General features: G+C 46.9%; 1 protein-coding gene across 1 annotated transcript in view; it reads left to right on the top strand.

Annotated features, from left to right (window-relative positions):
- EPHB1 (EPH receptor B1) overlaps window positions 1–21,724 on the top strand; it is a 285,588-nt gene that overhangs the window by 211,731 nt on the left and 52,133 nt on the right. Inside the window, exons 10-11 of the mRNA XM_073803646.1 lie at window positions 6,847–6,969; window positions 20,480–20,727. Coding sequence (XP_073659747.1) covers window positions 6,847–6,969; window positions 20,480–20,727 — 371 coding nt within the window. The remainder of the gene's footprint in view (window positions 1–6,846; window positions 6,970–20,479; window positions 20,728–21,724) is intronic.

Genomic DNA, 21,724 nt, shown 5'->3' with positions numbered 1-21,724 from the left:
CGACCCAAGATTCTGCACACAGCTTTCTTGACTCTGGGTGGGAGGGACGTATCTGAACCGTTCAGGACACAGCATCCAGCGCACTGGAAATCACCTTTGGACACCAGGGTGAAGGTCAGGTGTAGCTGGAGGAGGGACACAGACCATGGATATTTTGGCTGCCTCTCCTGAAGCTAACAGGAGCATTAACACCTGAACATGAGTAAATGAGGGCCTATGGGAAGAGGAGGAAAGGCCCCCAGGTGCAAAAGGTGGCTGAGTGTTCAGTGAGTGTTTATTAAATGTCAAATAAATTTAACGAGCTAGCTTCACCCATTTGTCTGCTGCTGGCTCAAAGCCAGAGCCTCTAGAAACCAGGGTAACCCTTTGAGTCCCCAGCTCCTGGGCTGTTGCCCTCAGGTTCCTGGCAGGACTTCAGTGACCCAGAGACAGTGGGCCTTGCCTGGAAGGACCTGCCTGTCCTGGTCATTGATACCCAAGAAGCAGGGAGATGTTTTTTTCCTGAAACTATTTTTCCTGAAATACCTTCCTCAATAGCAAGTAGCCTGTGGTCCACTTTCCTTCTCTTGGAGACACATATTAGGCAATAACTGTGGTTTTAAGAACAAATCTTGAGATGTGGTGAAACCCCCAAACAGAAGGTGGAAGGAAGAGCTTCCTCAGATTCGGTGCTTTTCCACCAGCCTTGTTGCCCACCCTGGGGCTCCCTCTCTTGGATTCTCCCTCTAGCCTTGGCTGGACACCCATGACCTCCACTCTTTCAGGGAAAAAGACAACCACCCATCATCCTGGTCTTGACCCCAAGCAGGCGGAGCAAAGTGTTTCTAGTGTCCATCAACCTTTCCTGGTAGATTTGCTCTGAGAAACTACCCGTTCTCAGCCTTTCACATCAACAGCTTCAACTGTGTGAAGCTCTGGGTAACTCATGTGTCCACCACATCCACCACTCCACATCCAGCCTTTCAGCTCTGTTTCCATTCTGAGTTTTCTGACTGACTTCTAGGCCTTGCATATTTCATCCATGCATTCAAAGTCTAAAGCCACGTGTGCAAACTTCCCTAACAATAGGGTTTCCTTCCCAAAGTCCATCACCTGGTTAATAGGACCACTTGATTCTGGAAGCCTTGGCATTGATTCGCATTCTTCTGGTCCTTCCTTCCTTCCTCATCTTTAATTGCTCACCAAGTGCTGTCAGTTATTCCTTTGAAATTTCTTTTGCCTCTTCTGCTGTTGTCATTGCGATGCTCTGCTTAAAAACTGTTATCTTGTACCGTAATTATAGCAGCAACCTCAGAGCTGTTTTCTCAGCCTCCAGCCCCTTCCCCGCAACAATGCAAGGGAATGCTGCAGGCTGTCAGCAAAGTGAACTCCCTGATGCCTTGCTCTCAGTACATCCCTTCCCTGCTGCTGGTACAGTTGTCAGCTCTGTGTGTCCAATGGCAGCAATCCAGATGCCTTTGATGGTAGTCAAGGCCCTCCCACTAGTGCATTAACACTGTTCCGCCTCAGACACCCCCTTCCTTCCACACTCAAGCTGACCACACTGTCCCTGCTCACGCAATGGCAGGTCTCTCTCTGAGCTGTGCCTCATGACACTTCAAGCTTCTCCCTCTTCAGTGAAGGACCACATGACCTGTCCTTCTAGAACTCTGACCTTGAAGGCTAGCATCCACAGTCCTCCACCTTCTCTGGTTTCTGCAGCACTTACAGCTTGTTTCCGGGTGTGGGATCCTGATTTTAGACTCTCTGGCACTGCTCCCCAGTTTGTTCACATCTCAGTGACCTGAGAACTCCACGAGCTCTGTTTTCCCTGTAGATCCCACAGTCCCTGGCACAGGGCTAGTTGCGTGTCTGGTCAGCATTGAGAAAAAGAGGGGCGATCAACGTTCTGAGGCAGAGGACTGGACGAGGTCCCTCCCAGGAACCGGAGTTTACGTGCAGATCCCTAAACAGCTTTCCTCTTGTGCTTAGATATCTGGACCAAATTTAGGTGAGTCATGAATATGACAAAAGTCTGCCTTGGATCCAGAATGGGGAATGAGGAGGCAGATGTTCCCCTTTCCTATGGCTCCATCAAACCTGCTGGAACACAAGATATCAACGACTGAAAACAACCTAATTTATGCACTAGCTTTCCGGACTCTACTGTGGGATTCTAGGAATCCTCCACTAGCAGGAGGGCACTGGGCTCTTCCTGGCACCCTGAAGCCTCCCTCATGGGACCCGCAAGCTGTCCGTGGTACTGATTTTGTCCTTTCTGAATGCGCAAGAGGGCTGAATGGCAGTATTCCATCTTCTTCTTCCACTTTTAATACCTAAATGTCACTTACTGTTTAGAACTGGCCCTTTACCAGCCCACGCTATCCTGCCCTGAGACCCTGGCAGTTGTAAACACGTCGAGCTGACTTTTTAGCTACACCCCACAATCTGCCAGCATCCCCCAAATTTATTCCAGCCTCTTCCCTTTTGAGAGCACACTAATCTCCTGCTACAGGATCTCCAACAATACTCAGGAGTTTCTTGTGCTTCAAGGACTGCTCCCTGCCATGCAGGAAGGCTCTGGATAATGGCGAAGTCATTTCTCCCCAAAGTTAATATCTTTAAAGCCTTGGTTTATGTTTGAGATTTTGCAGATCTCCTGGGACTATGGTCCTTTAAAGCTTTAACAGTCCAGGCTGTGACCCCACTCATAGCATAAATGGGTTTTGAGATCAAAGAATAAACATATCTGCAAATCAGATCTTTAATAGAGATTAGTAAACTAGAAGATCATAAAATTGAAGTTTTTCTTTTCTCTCTCTCGGCACCATCAACCAGTTTAGGTCTGTACATACCACTTTTGTGCCAAAGGTATGTAACCTATGTTAAAATTGATGAAAATAATCAGAAACTATAAGATATTATAAATATTAACACTAACAATAATATGAAGCATTGGACAGAGCATTCTAAAATGTCTTACATTATAGAGCTATATTACATCTGATATTATTATAACTGCCATTAATAATATTTCCTCAACAGTCACCATCTGAGAATATTTTCTGAGCCCTGTCTCTAAACGTTTGGCCGTGCCCGACTCCACAGCTGACTCGAATTCCTTGTTCACTGTCTGGTGATTCATTGCACTAAATACCATTTCCCTGATAATTAAAAACTGCTCACTGGCAAGTGGGAGCAGAAACAGGCTGATGCAGGATTTATGCAGAAACACAGAATGAGCCAAAAGACAAATGACCGGTTCTGCCTAGCTGAAGACATTTTACTTTTCCTCATCATCTTCTGGGACTAGAAAAATGTTAGCTGTGATGTGGGAACGAGGTCTGGAGAGATGTGTCATCCCGAGACGAGGTGGATGCCGGGAGAGCCATTAGTGCACGTGTTCCGCCAAAGCACTCTTCAGACTTAGGACCTAGGGACCCTGCCCACAGCCATTCCTAGACTGGCCCTATCTGACCCTCATCAGAGGAAAAGCACTGAGTTTGAACCGTTTGTTAGACTTCTGATTTCAGTTTTCCTTCTTCAGTCTAACAAAGGTATCCTCAATTGCAGGGAAAACAAGAACTGATTCCTACCCTGCATAGGTGCAGGATGCTCTAAATTGACATTGCATCACCAGGTCTAGGCTCCGTGCCACCTCCTCGGCTTCTTGTGAAAAGCTTCAATGATGACCAAAGCCTCTGCCTGGCCCAGAGCAGCAGCTGAGACATCGTGTGTGCTCACACACGCACATACTCATACACATGCACATTTGTACACTCACACACACTCACATACACACATACGCACTCACACACACACACTCCTTAATTCCACAAGCCTGTGCGGTAACACAGCTGCCCGTGAATAAACCACACAGTGATTAGAATGTGAACTTTCTCCCATGCAGATGCCCTTGCTTGGACGCCACTGGCCTAAATGAATCCTGGCACCATCAAGAGATGAGCTCTACCTTCTGGGAATAGCTCCTTCCCAGAACTGATTGGGGCCAGTATCTGTGGAGCTCATTAACTCATAACCCTCTCTCATTCATCCTTACATATGTCTTTACTTGCAAACCATTCATTACAGCACATTCTAGATTATTTAATTAGTTTCCATGGAAGAGTTCCTGTAGGACAGCTTAGCATACATCGTTTAAAAGCCCTTGATCCAAAATAACAAGGTGGTATTTTTAAAGTAACTAATATAACCCTAAGAGGTTTACAGCCCCCCAATGCTCAGCTCCCATGCCCGCCCCCCCCCCCCGCTTCCTCTTCCTACCGCCCCAAACACTTCCTAGAACAATTTACTGATAATAATCACGAGCATATCAGCTTGTGAGCCCTCCCTGTACATCAGGCACCGTGTTAGGCATATCACTTGCAACATGGTCCTTAATATCACAGCAGCCCCAGGAGGAAGGTGTTCCCTCCTCCGTCAGCAGAGGAAAACGACGTTATAAGAGATGTATGTGGTCTTGGCTCAGAATGCCCAGCTAGTGAGAGGCTTTGGTGTTGTGACCTCACCTCTAGATCCCAGCTTCTGGGCTCTGAGCCTTCTCTCATTTCAGCCCAGAACTGGGAAGAAGTCACAGGTTGTTGACACTGGCCTGCTGCCCCTGTGGCATTTTGAGTGGGTCTTTTGTGGTGACCTCGTCTCCTGAGCTCACCCCTCCAGCGCACACTAGCCAGCTTCCACCTGAAGCATCTGTGTTTCTTCACCTAAGCGCCTCTCAGGCCCTGGAGTCTCCCCGCCCACCTGCCCAGCAGGGCAGCCAGCCCTCAACCAATGACTGATGGGAGTCCTGTGGAGCTTCGCCAGCTCCCTCCACCCTAGGGTGGGCCAACTCTGAAGCATATGGTCTCAGAGATTCCTAGGGGCTGGGGAGTTAAGCCTGTGTCAGTTACTCACAGTCCCAAAGTAGTAAGTGCCTTGAGAGCACACCTTTCATAGGCTGCCTTCCTTTCCTACCTACCTGTCACACTTGCCTGCGGCTACTTCTTCGGATCACCTCCCAGATGAGCCACTTGCTTTCAAAACCTTGTCTCAAGTTGTTGCTTCTGGAGAAACCCAAAGTGAGACTGCCTGTAGATACTGGTCTCGGTTGTTAGACTTTCTATGTGGTTTCAATCCTTCCTGCACTTCACTTGTTCTCCACACCAAAGGAGAAAGGGATGAACCTCCAATTCTGTTTTCCCCTTTGTCCACTGTTATTAAAGTAAACTCTCCCTCTCTCTCTCTCTCTCTCTCTCCCCCTCTCTCCCTCCCTCCATCCCCCCAGGGATCAGAACATTCTATTATAAAGATGAGGATTTGCTTTGTCCAAAGTTCAATCAGCAGATTCCAAAGTCAATGTTGTCATCCCCAAGTTTTCAAAGAGCATTCTAGAGTGACGTCGACCACCCTAAAGCAAGCCACCTAGCGTGCTTGGAGTGCTTTCATTTCATGACTGGGAATAACCCAGCTTTCAAAAGAAGCAATTCCTCTGGTCAGAGCACCTGGTTCTCTTTGGCTTTCAAAACATATCCCCCTTTAATTGTTTGCTGCATCTTCCTCCTCCCTCTGGATTGTATTCTGGCCTGAACTGGTGATCAGGGCAACATTAATCTGGGGGATCTGTAGAGTCACCAGAAGTTTTTTGGATGAAAGATGTCAAAATTAGACCACGCGCTCAGGGCTGGGACTCACTGAGAAGAAGCCACGGTGGCCGGGTGGGAAGTGTGCGCTGAGAGGAGCTCAGCTCGGGGAACCTGAGATCCAGCCTCCACCGCGGGCACAGCACTTGGGCTTTTGCACACCTGCCTGCCCTGCTGACCTGACTCTTCCACGAACCAGACAGCAGCGACGGGCAGGGAAAATGGCTGCTCTTCCCAAGAATGCGATGCCAGACCGTGCTGAGCAGCTTTCGAAGCTCAGCTCCCACTACATCACCGCCAGGAAAACCATCTCCATTCTTGCCTAATGACACATCCAACACGGTGAAAAACGACATTGTGATGAATCCATTTGTTTTTGGATTCCATTTCCTTTCTTTTGTCCCCTCTCCTCCACTTTTTGAATGTATATTTTCTGCAATGACGATTCTCTATTTTGTCCCCGTGCACACCTATTTATCTTGCCACTGTAAACATCAGTGACAAAGTCCATATTCCTTTATGTATTTCTCATTCACCAGTTTATTCACTTTTCATACTTCACTGTGTCTGAGGGCATGGGGGTTCAATCACCATTTTTCTTTCATTCCACCTCATTTTTTTTCTATGTAGACTTTGCTCTTTCCTCTTCCAGTGTTTTCTATGCTTTTCTCTTCCCATTTTCTCTTCTGGTATACTGGCTTAGCACTCCTATCTTGAGGTTTTTCTAATAGCAATTTCTTTCTTTTTTTTTTTTAAAATCCATCCTCATCCCTCTTCCAGCCCTGGACACAGCCGTCAGTTATAACCTCAATGGTGGCCTCCACTCAGGAAAGTTGTCAAGTTGATAATATTGATATCTGCCCTACCATTTTACCACCACTTTTCTGCTAATGCATTTGGTTGGCATCAATCAGCTTCTTTGCCTTCTGTGAGTGCCCGGTGTGGGAACTGGTCCCAATCTGTCATTTATAAGTAATCTGCTCCACATTTCATCAAGAGCTCAAAAACAGAAGAAAATACAGAGGAGAAGTAGAGGACAGAGAACCAGGCTAGCGTGGCCCAGAGGGAAGGGAGATGGGGAGGCCCAGCAAGGAAAAGAGAGGCAGCCCTATATGTAGGAGAGACACCCCTGCCCCGGTCATACCCTTACAGCTGGGGACATCAGCCAGTGCTTAATGACCACCATGTCCTCTTTGGGATGTTAACCCTGCTTATCTCCTCTAAAAAGGCTCCCCAGGGATGAAGATCTACATTGACCCCTTCACTTATGAGGACCCCAACGAAGCTGTCCGGGAGTTTGCCAAGGAGATTGATGTCTCTTTTGTGAAAATCGAAGAGGTCATCGGAGCAGGTATGGCTCTCCCCTCCCCTCCTTTCTGTTCTCTTGGTGTCCAAACAACCTCTTCCCACCGCTCTGGGTGTTCTCTACCATCTTTTTCCCCAGAAGATACGTCTAAGCCATCTACAATGTGAGTCTAAGAATCGTTTGGGGAGCTTGTTCGTGGTGTCCAAGCTTATTTGGTATTGCAGAGAAGTCAACTCTAGTCTAAAAAGGTTCAGAAATAGCTTTGGAAATGGACCACCAAATGCAGATAAAGAGAGAGAAATAGGATAACCAACTGAGAAATATACATTTCTAGAAGCTGGACCTAGTATCCCCTTCACTGACTTTCATATCTCCATGGCTTTGGGCCAAGATTTCTTCCCACACTTTCAGTTCTCCTTTTCTGATGTACATGGATTTGGAGGCAGACCATGATAAACTGAAGAGGGACCACTATTTCCAGAAGAACGCTCATCCATGTCCATATTTTTAAACAAAAGATCTATGATATGGATGGTAATACAAGACACATTTCTGTCCCCAAAACGTGTGCTCTCATCCATCTCCCTGCATTGGAATAGAAACCCAGCCCAGCAGAGAACTAACTGCCTGAGATGCTCTTAGGAAATTCTACCTAAAGACTGATCTAAAATTTTCATCTTCCTTTAATGGATCAGTAGTTGAGTCAGTTGGGCAATGGATACAGCCTTATTGATGTAAATGAGTAAAATATCCCAAAATATCATTCCTTTGGAAGTAATCTCTTTACTGCCCCCTCTGCTATCTTTTCTGAATCTTCTCAAAGATGTGTTTGCTTTGTGTCCTCTTTCCTACTTTTGTTTCTACAACATTCTTTGTCTTCTCTTCTTCTTTAAATTGTATTAGCCACTATTCAATCTCTCTTCACTCATATGTTGTATTCTTCTTTGTAGTTCATATGTATGGAAGTGCTTTTTTTCACGTCAGTATTTGGAGAGCCATGGGGTTGTCTCTCCAAATAATATTTTAAACTCCATAAAATATGTTTAGTCAAAGTCTTCCAGACAGCCACTCCATATATTGTCTTTAGGGGGAAAGTCACACTCTTTCCATTCATTGCCTCTCTTAATGCACTGAGGGTTCAAAAATCCATCTGTGAAATTGAAAGTCACATTTGAAAGCTTGCCCCATTAAGCCACCATCCTCATGCTCTGATTTCCCTCTTAAAGAGCTCCAAACTCATGGCATCCCTGTGGTGGGTGCTGGGACTCTCCCTATCAGGACACACAACTCTCTTCCTACCAACCCCTCACATGTTCCAGCCAGCTGACCATAATCTGATCCACATGAGTCTATACATATTTCCCATTGACTTTCATTAAATACTGAACCACGACATTCACTTCTGTGCAGATAATTTTCTGTTCCCCCTTAGACACTGACAGACCTAAGGATCATGCCTTGGAAGGCTGGATCCCAGCTAAATTTGATGACTCATAGGGGCTCAGACTTCTCCAGTAAACTTGAAAGAGCCTTGGGCAGGGTGGGAGGGCGTTCAGTCTGGCATGCTATTCCTCCACGTTGTTCATTGTTGTTATGTCATGTGGCAATGGTGATAGTAATTTTAATGTTGTTATTTATGTCATGTGCTTAGAGCAATGTGTTCTGGACTGCATTTCATCCCAGAGAGCACACGTCAGCCCCCCTCCCGACTTTGTCAGGGGAGGAGTAAAGAGCCTTCTTACTTTATGACCCTGCTGGGGAGTGGCAACTTGGAGTGAGCCCACCAACTGCTGGATGCTGGGTAGCATTTGCTGATGCTGCCGTTTTTGTGCATTCTGCTCAAAGAAGGCTCAGTCCCCACCATGGCTCACCTGATCCCAGGGAGGGTTGATACATGCAGCAATTTATAAGATGGCCAGCAGCTTGGGATAAAGACTTCCACCCAGGTGCTGCTGACCGCCCTCTACCTGACACCCATCTGCTCACGATTCAGAAATCACAGAGCTAATCCCTGCGGATATGAATTCACTATGTGTAACTTGATGCAGTTTCAACAGGAGACACTCCTGGCTGGTGTCAACCTCTCTCCACTCTCCGGTTCTTTCTCTCTGTCACCACCCCTGCTTCTCCCACGCCCTGCCTTACTGAGACTGACTTCACATTGTGCTAAAAGAGCTGGTGTGAAAGTTGAGTTTAAAAAAAAAAATTTGTAAGGTAACATTTATGCAGTGTAATTGGCAATATTTCCCTTAGCCACCTGGCAGATTCGGCTCGGGGGACCAAATCTGGGATGCAAAATGGTAACACAACATGAGAAGAAGAATCAGAAATCATTTCTCCTTCCTTCCTTCTATTCCTTCCCACCTTCCCTCAATAAGCTCTTATTGAATAATTTTTGCATGTGGGTGTGGAGAAGAACAGACACTCTCCTCTTCAGAGGTCTGACAGTCTTGGGGAGAAACAGGCCAGTAACATGCTCACTATTTCACACAACCCACAACACAGGTATGTGCAAAGGTTGTGACCAACATAGAGCAGTGTTTAGCTCCCTGTTCTGGGAGTGAGTTGGGGCATCAGGAAGACTTCACAAAGGAGATCACCTGTGGCCTGAGCTTTCAAGCATGGAAGCTAGTAGAGAAAGTAAGTTTCTGTGAAACTCATGAGAGGATGAGACAGAAGAGGTAAATTAAATGACAAAAGGAGGGGAATGACCATGACTTTCCAGCAGTGGTGTGCTGGAGCCAGCTTGCACTACTTCGCAGGAGCCAATTGTGTGCATCCTTTTCCAGCCCTTTGTTCGGTGGCATCATGTTGGTAGTTTGACATTAGCCATGGGAGGAGTATTTACACCGTGAGAATTAGTAAATGCTACAAATCAGGGGTCTTTGTTTCTTCGTTTTCTGGAGAGCTGGTAGTTGAATGCTTACCAGCACACTCCGGCCTTCCAGAAGGTGCAAGATAATTTCAAAGAGGTTGCAGAAAAACTGGCCCATTCCTGCTGAGAACAGATCCAGAGGAGAGGGCTATGTTTGTTGCAGGAGGGATTAGGTTGAGAATTCAAAAGATCACAGCCTGTGACTGTGGTGGATTCTGGAAAACACACTCAGTGCCTAATAATCCCAGCTGATATGTTAGTGTCTAACACAGTCCCACTCCACGAGAGGAGGGGAGGAGACTGAGAGCTAAGACAAGGGACCAGAGAACACGCAGCCCCGGAGGTGGGAGGAGGAGAGGCTTGATGGCCGGAGAGGACTCAGGGAAGAGTCCCCCGAGGGCTTGGAGGCTGTGGATGGGCTGACACTCTGTGCGGCACATTCTGAGAACAAGGCTGAGAGGAGGCTGCTAGGGAGGGGGTTCCTGAAGGTAGGAATCAAGCATTAAGTCTGGAATCAGGCTGAGGCTTAGCAATCCAGAGACTGCAGTATGGATTTTATCCTGTAGAAAATGGCAAGTGGGCTGCTTTCTGAGCAGGGTGGGTGGTAGGAGTGAGGGGGGAGAAGAACCTGATGAACCTGTGTTTCGATTGGACTGGAAGGGGTGCTGAGAAATGGTAGGTAAGGACTCAGAGGCATGCAGACCAGTTATGGGGCTTGGAAACGTGGAGAAGTTTTGAGATGGCCGATGCTGGGATCAAGGGTGGTAAGGAAGGCTGCTTTGCAGTGAGTAAACTCATCTAAACCGGAATGTACCCACACATGGCAAACGGAGTGACCAGTGGGCTTGGTGGCATGGAGGTTGTGACCAGAAGCGAGGGCCATCAGGTTAAACACCTTGAAGGGAGAGGGGGGCTGCCTGGCCCCCAGGGGTGGGACTGGAGGTTATGCTTGTGAGTAAAGGCCAATAGAGTAAAATCTAAAAACTATAAGGTTGAAGAATGGCACCAACCTCCAAAGTTTCTTCTACAGTTGTTGAGGATATTGAACAAAGGAATAAATAACAAATCACTGTGAGCCAGGTGTGACACCAATCAAGAGGACTGAATTACATTTGACCCTAGAACAACACAGAGGTTAGGTGCATCGACCCCCATGAGCTGTTGAAAATCTGCGTGTATAACTTGACAGGCAGCCCTCTGTATCCATGGGTCCACATCCCTGGAATCAACCAACTGTGGATAGCGTAGTACTGTAGTACCTATTGAAAAGAATTCTGCGTATAAGTGGACCTGTGCAGTTCAAACCCATGTTGCTCAAGGGGCAACTGTATAATTAGCTCATTAATCATTATGTAATTATTTGTTTAGTGACCCTCTTTTATCACCGTGCTTAAAGTTCCATGGGAGTGATGAAACTTAAGTACTTCTGTGAGTCCCATGCTTGGCCTGGTGTGGCACTCAGGTACTCAGTTAAATATTTGTTGTGTAGGGTTGAATGTCTTTGGGGGAAAACCATAACAGGGATAAGAATTTGGAGAACTGGGTGGAGTTTGGGGAATGCAGAGAGACTAGAGAGAGGTTGAGTGAGGTTATGAGTCGTTCAGTGCTCTGAAAGAAGCCTACTGGAATGAGGAAGGCTGATCCTTCCTCTTTTCCCTGCAGATGATGGGAATGATTGAAGTCCCTTTAGAGAGGGCAGACGGCCATCTGATATCTTTGGAGAATGTCAGCTTTTTATAACCATGAATCTGACTCATAGGAGTCACTCACAGGTCAGCTTCAATTGACCTGTGGAGTTCTGATCCAATGCTTAATTCATTTTGTTTGTTTGTTTTTTTGCGGTACGCAAGCCTCTCACTGTTGTGGCCTCTCCCGTCGCACAGGCTCCGGACACGCAGGCTCAGCGGCCATGGCTCACGGGCCCAGCCGCGGGTGGGATCCTCCCGGACCGGGGCACGAACCCGCGTCCCCTGAATCGGCAGGCGGACTCCCAACCACTGCACCACCAGGGAAGCCCCAATGCTTAATTCTGATCGGTTTGATCTGCAGACATGCCCAGAGCGTAAAGCAGAGCTGCCATGTCTAATTGGGCTCTACAGCATGAATGGTGCTCCTGGGTCATGCCGTGTGCAACCTACATAACTGTATGTAGCAGCCCTGAGCATGACAAATGCATGAAAATAGAGGTGTCACCATAAGGGGTCATCCAAGGGGAGACATGCCAGTTGTATTTTAATTAATAAACACATCCTCCCCTGACGCAGCAGCTGCTGATCCAGCATGTCCATGGATGGCTTACTGTGAAGGAGAAAGAGGCTTGAGGTGAGAGGGCTGGGTAAGGAGAGCTGGGGAGAGGGAATTTGTGATGTATATGGGTGGAATGGGGCCAGCAAGGCCCACCATTTCTCTTTGAAGAAGAGGATGTGTTTCTTGAGGATGATTTGATAGAAAGTCACCTGCCAGCCTGACTCTCTTGGGCTCACTCAGACCGAGGATGGGCAGGATGAGGGTAGCCTCATACTGGATAAGAATCACAGCAGGAAGGGTTTCCAGAGGAGCAGATCAAATAGATATTGCCTGTAAGTATGATTAATATAACTGGCATGCACTCAACATGTACATACTTTACAAGCATTGTCTCATTCAACTCTCATAATGGCCCTGTTAGCCCTGTGTGTTAGTTTGTGTGTGTGTGTGTGTGTGTGTGTGTGTGTGTGCATGCACATCTGTGTGCGCGCGTGCATTTGTAGGCTGGTAAGGATATCCACATTCAGTGAACAGCTTGCCAAAGGCCATGCTACTGGTTGGACTGAGTTAACGGTAGAGCAAAAACTGAAACCCAGATAAGGTTGATCTTAGTCTGGTGAACGTAACTCCCACACTACCTGCTACTTTTGTCACTGTTCTGGAAAATGGCAGCTAAGTATAGAGACATTGTTTCTGATGGCAAACTCTAGCTAGCAGTTTGGAATACCCAAGCCTCTTGGATGGAAATGACGGGACTCTCCTAGAATTCAGTATTCCCATATGGTGGTGCCACAAAGATGCCCTGGGGAGAGCATGTTCTTCCTAGAATACCCTTGTCCCATCCTCTGGTCCTCCTATTCTAGTATGATCAGTTATTTCCTTAAGAAGGATAACAATGAGGGCCAAGATATTTACCATTTTTTATTATGTGTGCTTGCTTATATTAAGAAAATAAGTAATATCTAGGTATGTGGTTGTCTAATGAATACAAGAAGCTATGAGAAAAGAGAAAGCTAGGTTTACTCTCGCCATCTACATATTAGGTATTGTGGGCACCGTGGCTATTAATTAGATTCCATCTCATTTGCCAACCGCAGTAGCCTGGCAATGGGTACCTGGGGAACTCTGCTGAGGAGAAATAGGGTTGTGATCAATTAGTAATGTCTGTCCTGGGTGCAAGGACAGGAGGTGGTGGAATGCCTGTCATGGTTTTACTATCCCTGGTTTAGCATAACCTATCTTGCACAGGACAGTGTGAAAACTTGCTGGAAATCATACTTTAAAAACCTAGTTTAAATTAATTCTTCAAAAGTTTCTTTTCCGGTGGAAGCTTGAACTTGTAGCGAGAAGCTCTGCTTTCCTTTTTCCCTCCCTAAGGCAGTGTGACTTCACAATGCTGCTAAAAAAAAAAAAAAAAAGACTGAAATTGTGTGTGGATCCACGCGGCACATAGCCAACAGCTAGTGCTTGAAATGTCTGCTGGCAGGTTGGATGTTTCATTTTCAAAAATTGAAAATTCTTTCCTTCTGATTTTACATATAATAGTTGAGGCATTTAACGCTGCTGAGCCACTTTTTCTCTCTTCCTCACTTTGTCAAGGAGCTGAAACTTGTAGGGAATAATTTCAGCAGCTGTCTGGGAGGGCAGTGACAGGAACTGGCAAAATGACACTCAGCTGACAGCCCTGAGGGCCACGGTTCTCAAACCGGAGCCAGGCATCAGAATCACCTGGAGGCAAGTTGAAACCCAAGTCACAGGGCCCCGTACTGAACTTTTGATCCCGTTGGATATAAATGGGGCTTGAAAATCTGCATTTCCTAACAGGTTTCCAGGTGATGCTGATGCTGTTGGACAGGAGCCACACTTTGAGAACAACTGCTAAGAATCACTGGCACGAAGCTGGAGCTAGTTTAGTGCCAGTCCTAGCCAAGAGGTTGTTTGGCTGTGGGAGAGGGTCCAAGGTCAGCTGCAAAGATGTGTGCCAATCAGAGTCCAGCCAGACCAAAGTTAGGTTGGCTGCAATTACTATCAGTCAGCAAGCTGTACAGAAAGAACTAACCATAACCACTACCCAGTCATTTCCTGTAAGTATCTATTTTAAATATAATGCTGGGGCGTTCTCTAGTGGTCCAGTCGTTAGGACTCAGTGCTTTTACTGTCGTGGCCCCGGGTTCAATCCCCGGTTGGGGAACTAAGATCCCACAAGCCTCACAGTGCGGCCAAAATAAAAATAAATAAATATAATACTAATGCTTCATTTGTTGAAAATATTTTTTAGGCATTAAGAATTTTTCTTGAAAAGATGGAAAATGGATGGCCATGTTTTGGAGCTCATATGAAAGCAAGCTCTATAGAGTTCAGATCATGGCAAATCGAAGCACCACAGACCTCAAGTTCTGGCCCTAATGACAGGAAAGGTGTCCCAAAAGCAAAAATAGTTCCCTGAGCAAAGTGTGTGAACCTGAAGTCAAAGATCACAGGTGACAGCAGTCAGATTGCAAGTGACACAAGGTCTTGGTTTTCTGTTTGCTACTAAAAAGGGCCCGTCGACTCCCACTCCCTAGGAGTCTGTGGCGGTGCTAGGGGGCCAGAGACCCCAGACTTTAACGCCCCGGGCTTACCTGAAGACACCCTCCATGCCCAGATACCTGGCAGGGGGACTTCCCAGCACCCCTGGCAAGATGCTCTGCTGTGTCTTGGATCAGCCTCCTTCAAGTTCCGCTAGGCTACAGAAACCTATGTTTGCTACCTTTTCTCTTCCACTACCCATCCCCACTCCCTACCCCATGACCCTACCCTCACTTCCCACCCCACTCTCTACCCCTGGATTGTCTTTTCCTGTGTCTCCAACAGTGTGTAGTTTACAAAGCACTTTTTCAGAGCCCCCACGCCCTGTTAGGAAGGCCCCACAGTTGATCAGGTCCTTTTGTCCAACAGAGCTGAGAAAGCTGAGGCTGAACAAGGGAAGCACCCTGCCCCAGGTCCAGTGGGCGGGGAAGGAAGGGAGGATGGTGTAGACTCAAGCTTCTTCCCCCAGAGTTTCTTCTTCTGGCCAGAGTTTGCCCCAGCTGCAATGAGGGCCACTTAATTACAGGGTGGAGCACAGCCTCTGCGTAAGGACTGTGGATTAAGTGACTTCCTTTGCAGTTGGTGGTTGGAAAACCTCCGGGCTTGGGGAATATGAAGTCATTTCTTTGTCAGACACAGAAAAAGAGCTATTTTTACAGAATCACCATCCTTTAAGCCGCTGCTTTCCAGTGATTATAGAGCAGATTTCCAAGAGCAGTAACGATACAGAACCCATCTCTCCCAACCCAAGGAGAGCACTTTCTTTTTTTAAAAAGACTTTATGGGCTTCCCTGGTGGCGCAGTGGTTGAGAGTCCGCCTGCCGATGCAGGGGACACGGGTTCGTGCCCCGGTCCGGGAAGATCCCACATGCCACGGAGCGGCTGGGCCCGTGAGCCATGGCTGCTGAGCCTGCGCGTCCGGAGCCTGTGCTCCACAATGGGAGAGGCCACAACAGTGAGAAGCCCGTGTACCGCAAAAAAAAAAAAAAAAGACTTTATTTTCTGGAGCAGTTTTAGGTTCACAGCAAAATTGAGTGGAAGGTACAGAGATTTCCCATATATGTCCTGCCCCACACATGCATAGCCTCTTACATTATCAACATCTCCCCGCAGAGTGGTACATTGGTTACAATTGATAAACCTACACTGATACATCATTATCACCCAAGGTCCACAGTGAAGGTTCACTCTTTTTTTGTTGTTTTTTTTTTTTTTTGCGGTATGCGGGCCTCTCACTGTTGTGGCCTCTCCCGTTGCGGAGCACAGGCTCCGGACGCGCAGGCTTAGCGGCCATGGCTCACGGGCCCAGCCGCTCCGTGGCATGTGGGATCTTCCCGGACCGGGGCACGAACCCGTGTCCCCTGCATCGGCAGGCGGACTCTCAACCGCTGCACCACCAGGGAAGCCCAAGGTTCACTCTTGATGTTGTACATTCTATGGATTTAAACAAATGTATAATGACGTGTATCCACCATTTAATTTCATATAGAGTAATTTCACTGCCCTAAAAATCCTCTCAGGAGAGCACGTTTTTATTTTATAATTTCAAAAATCTATATGATGAGACCCCTACAGAGGATATAATTTGGAGCTAAAGTATTAGGAACACTGAACCTGAAGACCAGTCAGCCACAAAGATTAAACAATGACATGACATTTGTCAATTAGGAAACGAATATACGTAGCCCATACTGCTCTATACAGATAGGACTTTGCAAAGCCACACCTTCATTGATTTCTTGCTTCCTTCTCTTCTTTCTCTCCGCTCACAGCTACAAAGCCCACACTATGTGTCAGGCCTTGTGCAGTGAAAGGCAGCTTGTAGGCAAGCACTGCTTTCAAATGAATTCAAAGGTGTAGGGATGAATTCCAGGTACTCCAGGGCCTTTAGCAGTTCCCTAATCCGTTTGAAACACGCTTGGGTGGTTTAGACCCCTGGCTCTCAACGTTGGCTGTTCCTCAGAACCACCTGGGCAGCTAGGCCTGGTTTCATGGGACCTGTGTGGTCGCACGGAGTCCCATGCTCAGCAGGGCCCACACTTAGTTTAATGCTCTGCTGTCACCGTGTTGAACTTCTTAATAAATTTTGAACAGGGAGTCCTGCATTTTCATTTTGTACCAGGCCCTGCAAATTACGTAGCTGCTCCTGCGAGCAGCTTTTAACTATGTCCGTGCCCAGGCTGCACCCAGACCAACTAAACAGAATTCCTGGAGGTGGGACCCAGGCCTCTGTGCTTTGTAAGCTTCCCAGGGGATTGCAGTGGGCAGCCAACTTTGGGAACGCTGGTATATAACAGAAGTCCTCAACTGGGGAGTTTATGTGTATGTTGTGGGGAATAGCAGATTCACCTGGGGCACTTTTACACACTCCTCAGACTGATGTGTAGAAATTCATAAATATTCTGATTCTTAAATATTCTGATCTCATCTGACTAGCCGGGCAGGAACTTTCCATGAATATGATATTTGTCTATAAGGTAGTCCTGATGCCAACCAGGGTTCTTGGCCTTCCCCAATCAATAAAAATTGACTAGAGGCCAGACGAGAAATTCAGGCAAGGCTTTACTGTGACCCTTGCTACAGCAGAGGGGAGTGGGAACAAACAACAGTTTCCCTGCTTGCTAGCTCCCTCAGGAGGGGCGAGCTTGCTCCTTATACGGTGTGTGTGCAGGGGTCAGTCTGGAGGGGTGGCTTTGGTGTTTTGCCCACCCCTTAGGAGGTGTGGTGTGCAGGGGGCATGCGCAGTGCCCTGTTTTTGCTCCCGACTCCTTGCTCTTGCTCCGGGCTCTGCAAAAGTGGCAGTTGGGTTTCTTGGTCTCTTTGTATCTTTTGTCCATAATTTTGCCCAAACTGCGCATGCATGCAGTTATTTTTAGTCCCATACAGTTTCTTTGTATTTTGTTGCTTGAGGAGAGGTGTGTCCAGGTGCAAGCACTGCAGCACTGCAGCAAAGGGTCCCAGATCCCAGCCTGTCTCAGTCACACTGTGTTTGCTGTTCCCTGGTTACTGAGTCACTATAACAGTAACTGCATATGAATGGTTAGGACTTGCACAGTTGGAGCACAGTGGGCCCTGCATTGTGACTTCACATCCACCCAGCTCTCTTCCCTGTGGCACTGCTAACCGAACACACCTTCTGAGAGGCGGTATGGCAGGAAAAGGGATAGGCCCAGGGAGTATCCCTGGCTCTGCCTCACAGATGTGGGGTTTGAGGCATGTTTTCATCGTGCCTCAGTTTCCTTATTAGTAAAATGGGCATAATAATACCCAGCTCATGAAGGTGCTGTGAGGATTAAGACATGCAAAGAGCCCAGCACGGTACCTGGCACAGAGCAGGTAGTCAAGACATTTTGGTGTACTATCTCCCCCAAGAAGAAATATTAGCATACTTTCCCCTCACTCTCAACCGTGTCTTTTTACTGAAAGAAAATAGAAGTCATTAGTATGACAACAGGGAAGAAATACTGATATTCTTCAATTAGTATGCTTATTAAATATGCAAGCTGTATTCATTCAGCTCATAGTTATTGAATAACTACTAGGTGCAGGTGTCAGAGAGATGGATTCCATATATCTCTATACACAGACACATATATATACATACAAAAATATATAGAGACACATCCATATATACAATATATGCACAAATGCATACAGACACATACATATATGCACATATATACACAAGTTTGTATACATACATACATATACATACTCTACACAAATATATATACATAGAGAAGCACACATATATGACAGGTGGTTGTTATTCAGTACTCTTCTTCAAATTTTACTCATTTGAACTGCAAAGACAATGCTTATTGTAACAATTTAAACGAAAAAGTAACTAAAGTTTACTAACCCATACTTCCCCACTCCTATTCCCACCATTCTAGTGTAACCAATTTTTAAAATAATTTGAAGTTGAAAGTAAATTTGCTATGAATTTTTTCCATAATGTTTTTTTTGGCATTCACCACCCCCCTACAGGCATATTCTACAGACCACATTCTATTAATATAACTTTCTCTTCTTTTCTGCTTCACTTAGCAATGTAATGCAGATATTTTTGAAGCCAATACATCTCACTCCTCTATTAGTTTTCAGAAGCTCATAGCATTCTGCAGGATGGCTGTCCCTTTCCAGCCATCCCCCTGGTTATGGTCATATGGTATTTGGCTGTTGAAGGAGATGCTGCCATAAACAGCCTTTTGTAAAAATGTAAATACTGGTACCTCCACTTCTTTTGGAGCCTCCAGCAGTTTGTAACCCAAGAATGGGCAAAGCCAAACAAATAATAATAAATAAGAGACCCCAACTTTTATTGGCATACCTACCACGTACCAGACACCTCAGTGGTGTGTACAAGTTACGGACATGAATGAGACTTGGTCTGACCTCAAACAGTTGTGATCTCATGTCAAAACCAGTATTACACATGCTGTCTATCTTAGGTCCATGCTGAAACCTTCCTAATGGTGCTTAAGCCAACCTCTACTCCAGCCTTAGATTCTAACAAGTTCCATAGACTCTGGAGCAGTTCTGCATCCACAGGTCTTTCATGCAGCTTCCTTCCAACCTATGCAGCAGAAAATATAAGAAGTTCCCAACTAAATCACAGATGTTAACTTGCTTTTCTAATTCGGCCAGTAACGTATCTGATTGCTCACAGTTTGCTCCATCATCGCCTTGCAGAAGCTGAAAGTGAGAAAGAAAGTTTTCCCAGCAGAAATCCATGTTTCTCCTATCAGGCCTTTGACACCCGTTTCTGCAATGCACTTACAAGTAGATTCTAAATTGCTTCACATGAAAGAACTGAAGTTACAAAACCAAGTTAAATCATAAGATAACTTTTGAAAGCACGTTGAATGGGATTCAACAGATTTTTTAAGCAGCTGTGAAATAGTGTCACCAGAATTGTTTTTACTCTTGGTGATTTTACTGCAAAAATGTTTAAATGCTGTGGCACCCATGGAGGTGTGCAGCTCGTGTCTGCTTGAAAAAGCCACTGTTCAGCTGCCAGGAGTGCAGGTAGCTGCCAGCCTCCTGCTGCAGCGCCTTCAAGATCTGCCTCGGCTTTCTCGCAGGGACCCAGTTCTTTCTGGCAGCCCCAGTCAGTGACTGAGCACAGTGGGATGCTAGGGCCTGGGCCTTTCTGGAATGGGCACTCTTTATTCTGAAGCTCCTCATTGGGTTAGATGAGACTGTCAGGTCTGCATCAACCAGGTCTGTGCTGCAATCTGGGCCTCTCCTTGCCCACTCCCGCTTCCCCCTTCTTTTCATAAAGTCAGGTCTGCACCATGATCTGGGACTCTGGCAATCCTACTTCTCTCCCCTTTATCCTGCAGTGTCTGCTAACTTACCTTCCTTACTCCTCAGTTTCTGTTTTCCGAGGGACCCAATAGACACAAACACTTTCAGGGCAATGTAGGAACATAAACGCTATACATCTCATTCAGAGGACTAAAGTACTTGAACGTATCCCATAACCCCTGGACATTCTTGCACTAGGCTCTGCTAAAAATGAATTATGATTCTGCCACAGTGAAACTGACCATTTCATTTCAATTGTTCATCTGGGATGCAAATGAAAAAACAAATGAGGAAAAACAAACCCATATAGAGTCTGAAATTTCACTTTAGTTACCCAAGAGATCCGAGGTAAAGAACATATTTGGGTATTCCTTCTGTGTTTGCCGTGAACTGCATAGTGCTGGGACGTCACAATTACAGTGAGAGGACACTATTTCCTTTCTGCCACCTTAATCACCGTTCCACCTGGAGCACCATTGTTCTTGATAAGCTGCCTCCCCTCATGGTTCCACAGACAGAAGGAAGTGAGTAATAATTGCATTCTTGTTGCAGGAGAGTTTGGAGAGGTGTACAAGGGGCGTTTGAAACTTCCAGGCAAGAGGGAAATCAATGTGGCCATCAAGACACTGAAGGCTGGGTACTCGGAGAAGCAGCGACGGGACTTTCTGAGCGAGGCGAGCATCATGGGCCAGTTCGACCATCCCAACATCATTCGCCTGGAGGGCGTGGTCACCAAGAGTCGGCCGGTCATGATCATCACGGAGTTCATGGAGAATGGCGCTTTGGATTCTTTCCTCAGGGTAAGAGCAGCTCAGCTCACCTTTACTCCTCAGGGCAAAAGCATGGATGATGCTGGCGCTGGTGGACGCTGGCAGACCGTCGTGGGCTGGGGAGAAGTGTCCGTGTGAGGACAGCCTGTCGCTCAGGAATCCCTGATGAAATGCGGGTGGGCGTTGAAGATGTTAGCGAGGTTAACAGATTTGCTGCTGAAAGGAAAGAACAAAGCAGAGCATGTGGACCCCTCTGTAGGAGGACAGCATCGAGCCAGGCCTGGATAAGTGCTTGCTGGATGAGTAAGAGTGAATAGAGGAGGACGGAGAATGGCCGTCGGTGTCACTGAAGAGACTGAAGAGACTTCCAGCCGCTATGCTGTCCTGCGTGATTCACGCAGATGCCAGTGGCTATCTCTGCCTCTTCCCCAGCATAGCCGCCCTCCCAGACAGCTCCCTTTGTTCACAGTTCAGAGATAAAACAGGTTGCCCTTTTCTGATGCCTGGGCATCCCGGCCTCTGAGGAGGCGCTTCTGGGCAGGTCAGGGGAAGAGTGTGTTGCAGGCGTCCACAAGTCTTTCCTGGAGTTGATGGAGAACTGTGGCTCCCAACCACCTGCAGCAGAGGTGCGGGTCCCTGAAGGCCTATGGCCAGGAGATCTGCAAAGGACCGTTGTCAGAGCATGCCCATGCAGCCACAAAGGAAGCATTTTCACTACTGTGGGGTATTCCAGAGCTATTCAGAGAAGGGGCGAGTGAGCATGGCCGAGGTGCTCATGTCTGGAGGGTAGAAGCTGTCTGACCACAGGCCACGGAGCAAGGCCTGCCTCGGACCAAAGGGACAGCTGGGCAGCCTGGGAGCAAGAGAGTGCAGGGAGTGGCATCAAAGAATGGGGCAGGACCTTCTGAGCAAGGGCTTCAGAGTAATACTAAGTAGCCAGCTATGCATGTCACCAAAGCTACCAAACAGTAGCTATGGCTGAAGATCAAAGGACCATTCGTAGAGTCTCATTGAAACAGTCATGAGG

Source organism: Tursiops truncatus, chromosome 4, assembly GCF_011762595.2.
Source record: "Tursiops truncatus isolate mTurTru1 chromosome 4, mTurTru1.mat.Y, whole genome shotgun sequence".
Taxonomy (NCBI): domain Eukaryota; kingdom Metazoa; phylum Chordata; class Mammalia; order Artiodactyla; family Delphinidae; genus Tursiops; species Tursiops truncatus.
Note: the sequence above shows the minus strand (reverse complement) of the source record. Positions and strands in the feature narration are given on the sequence as shown.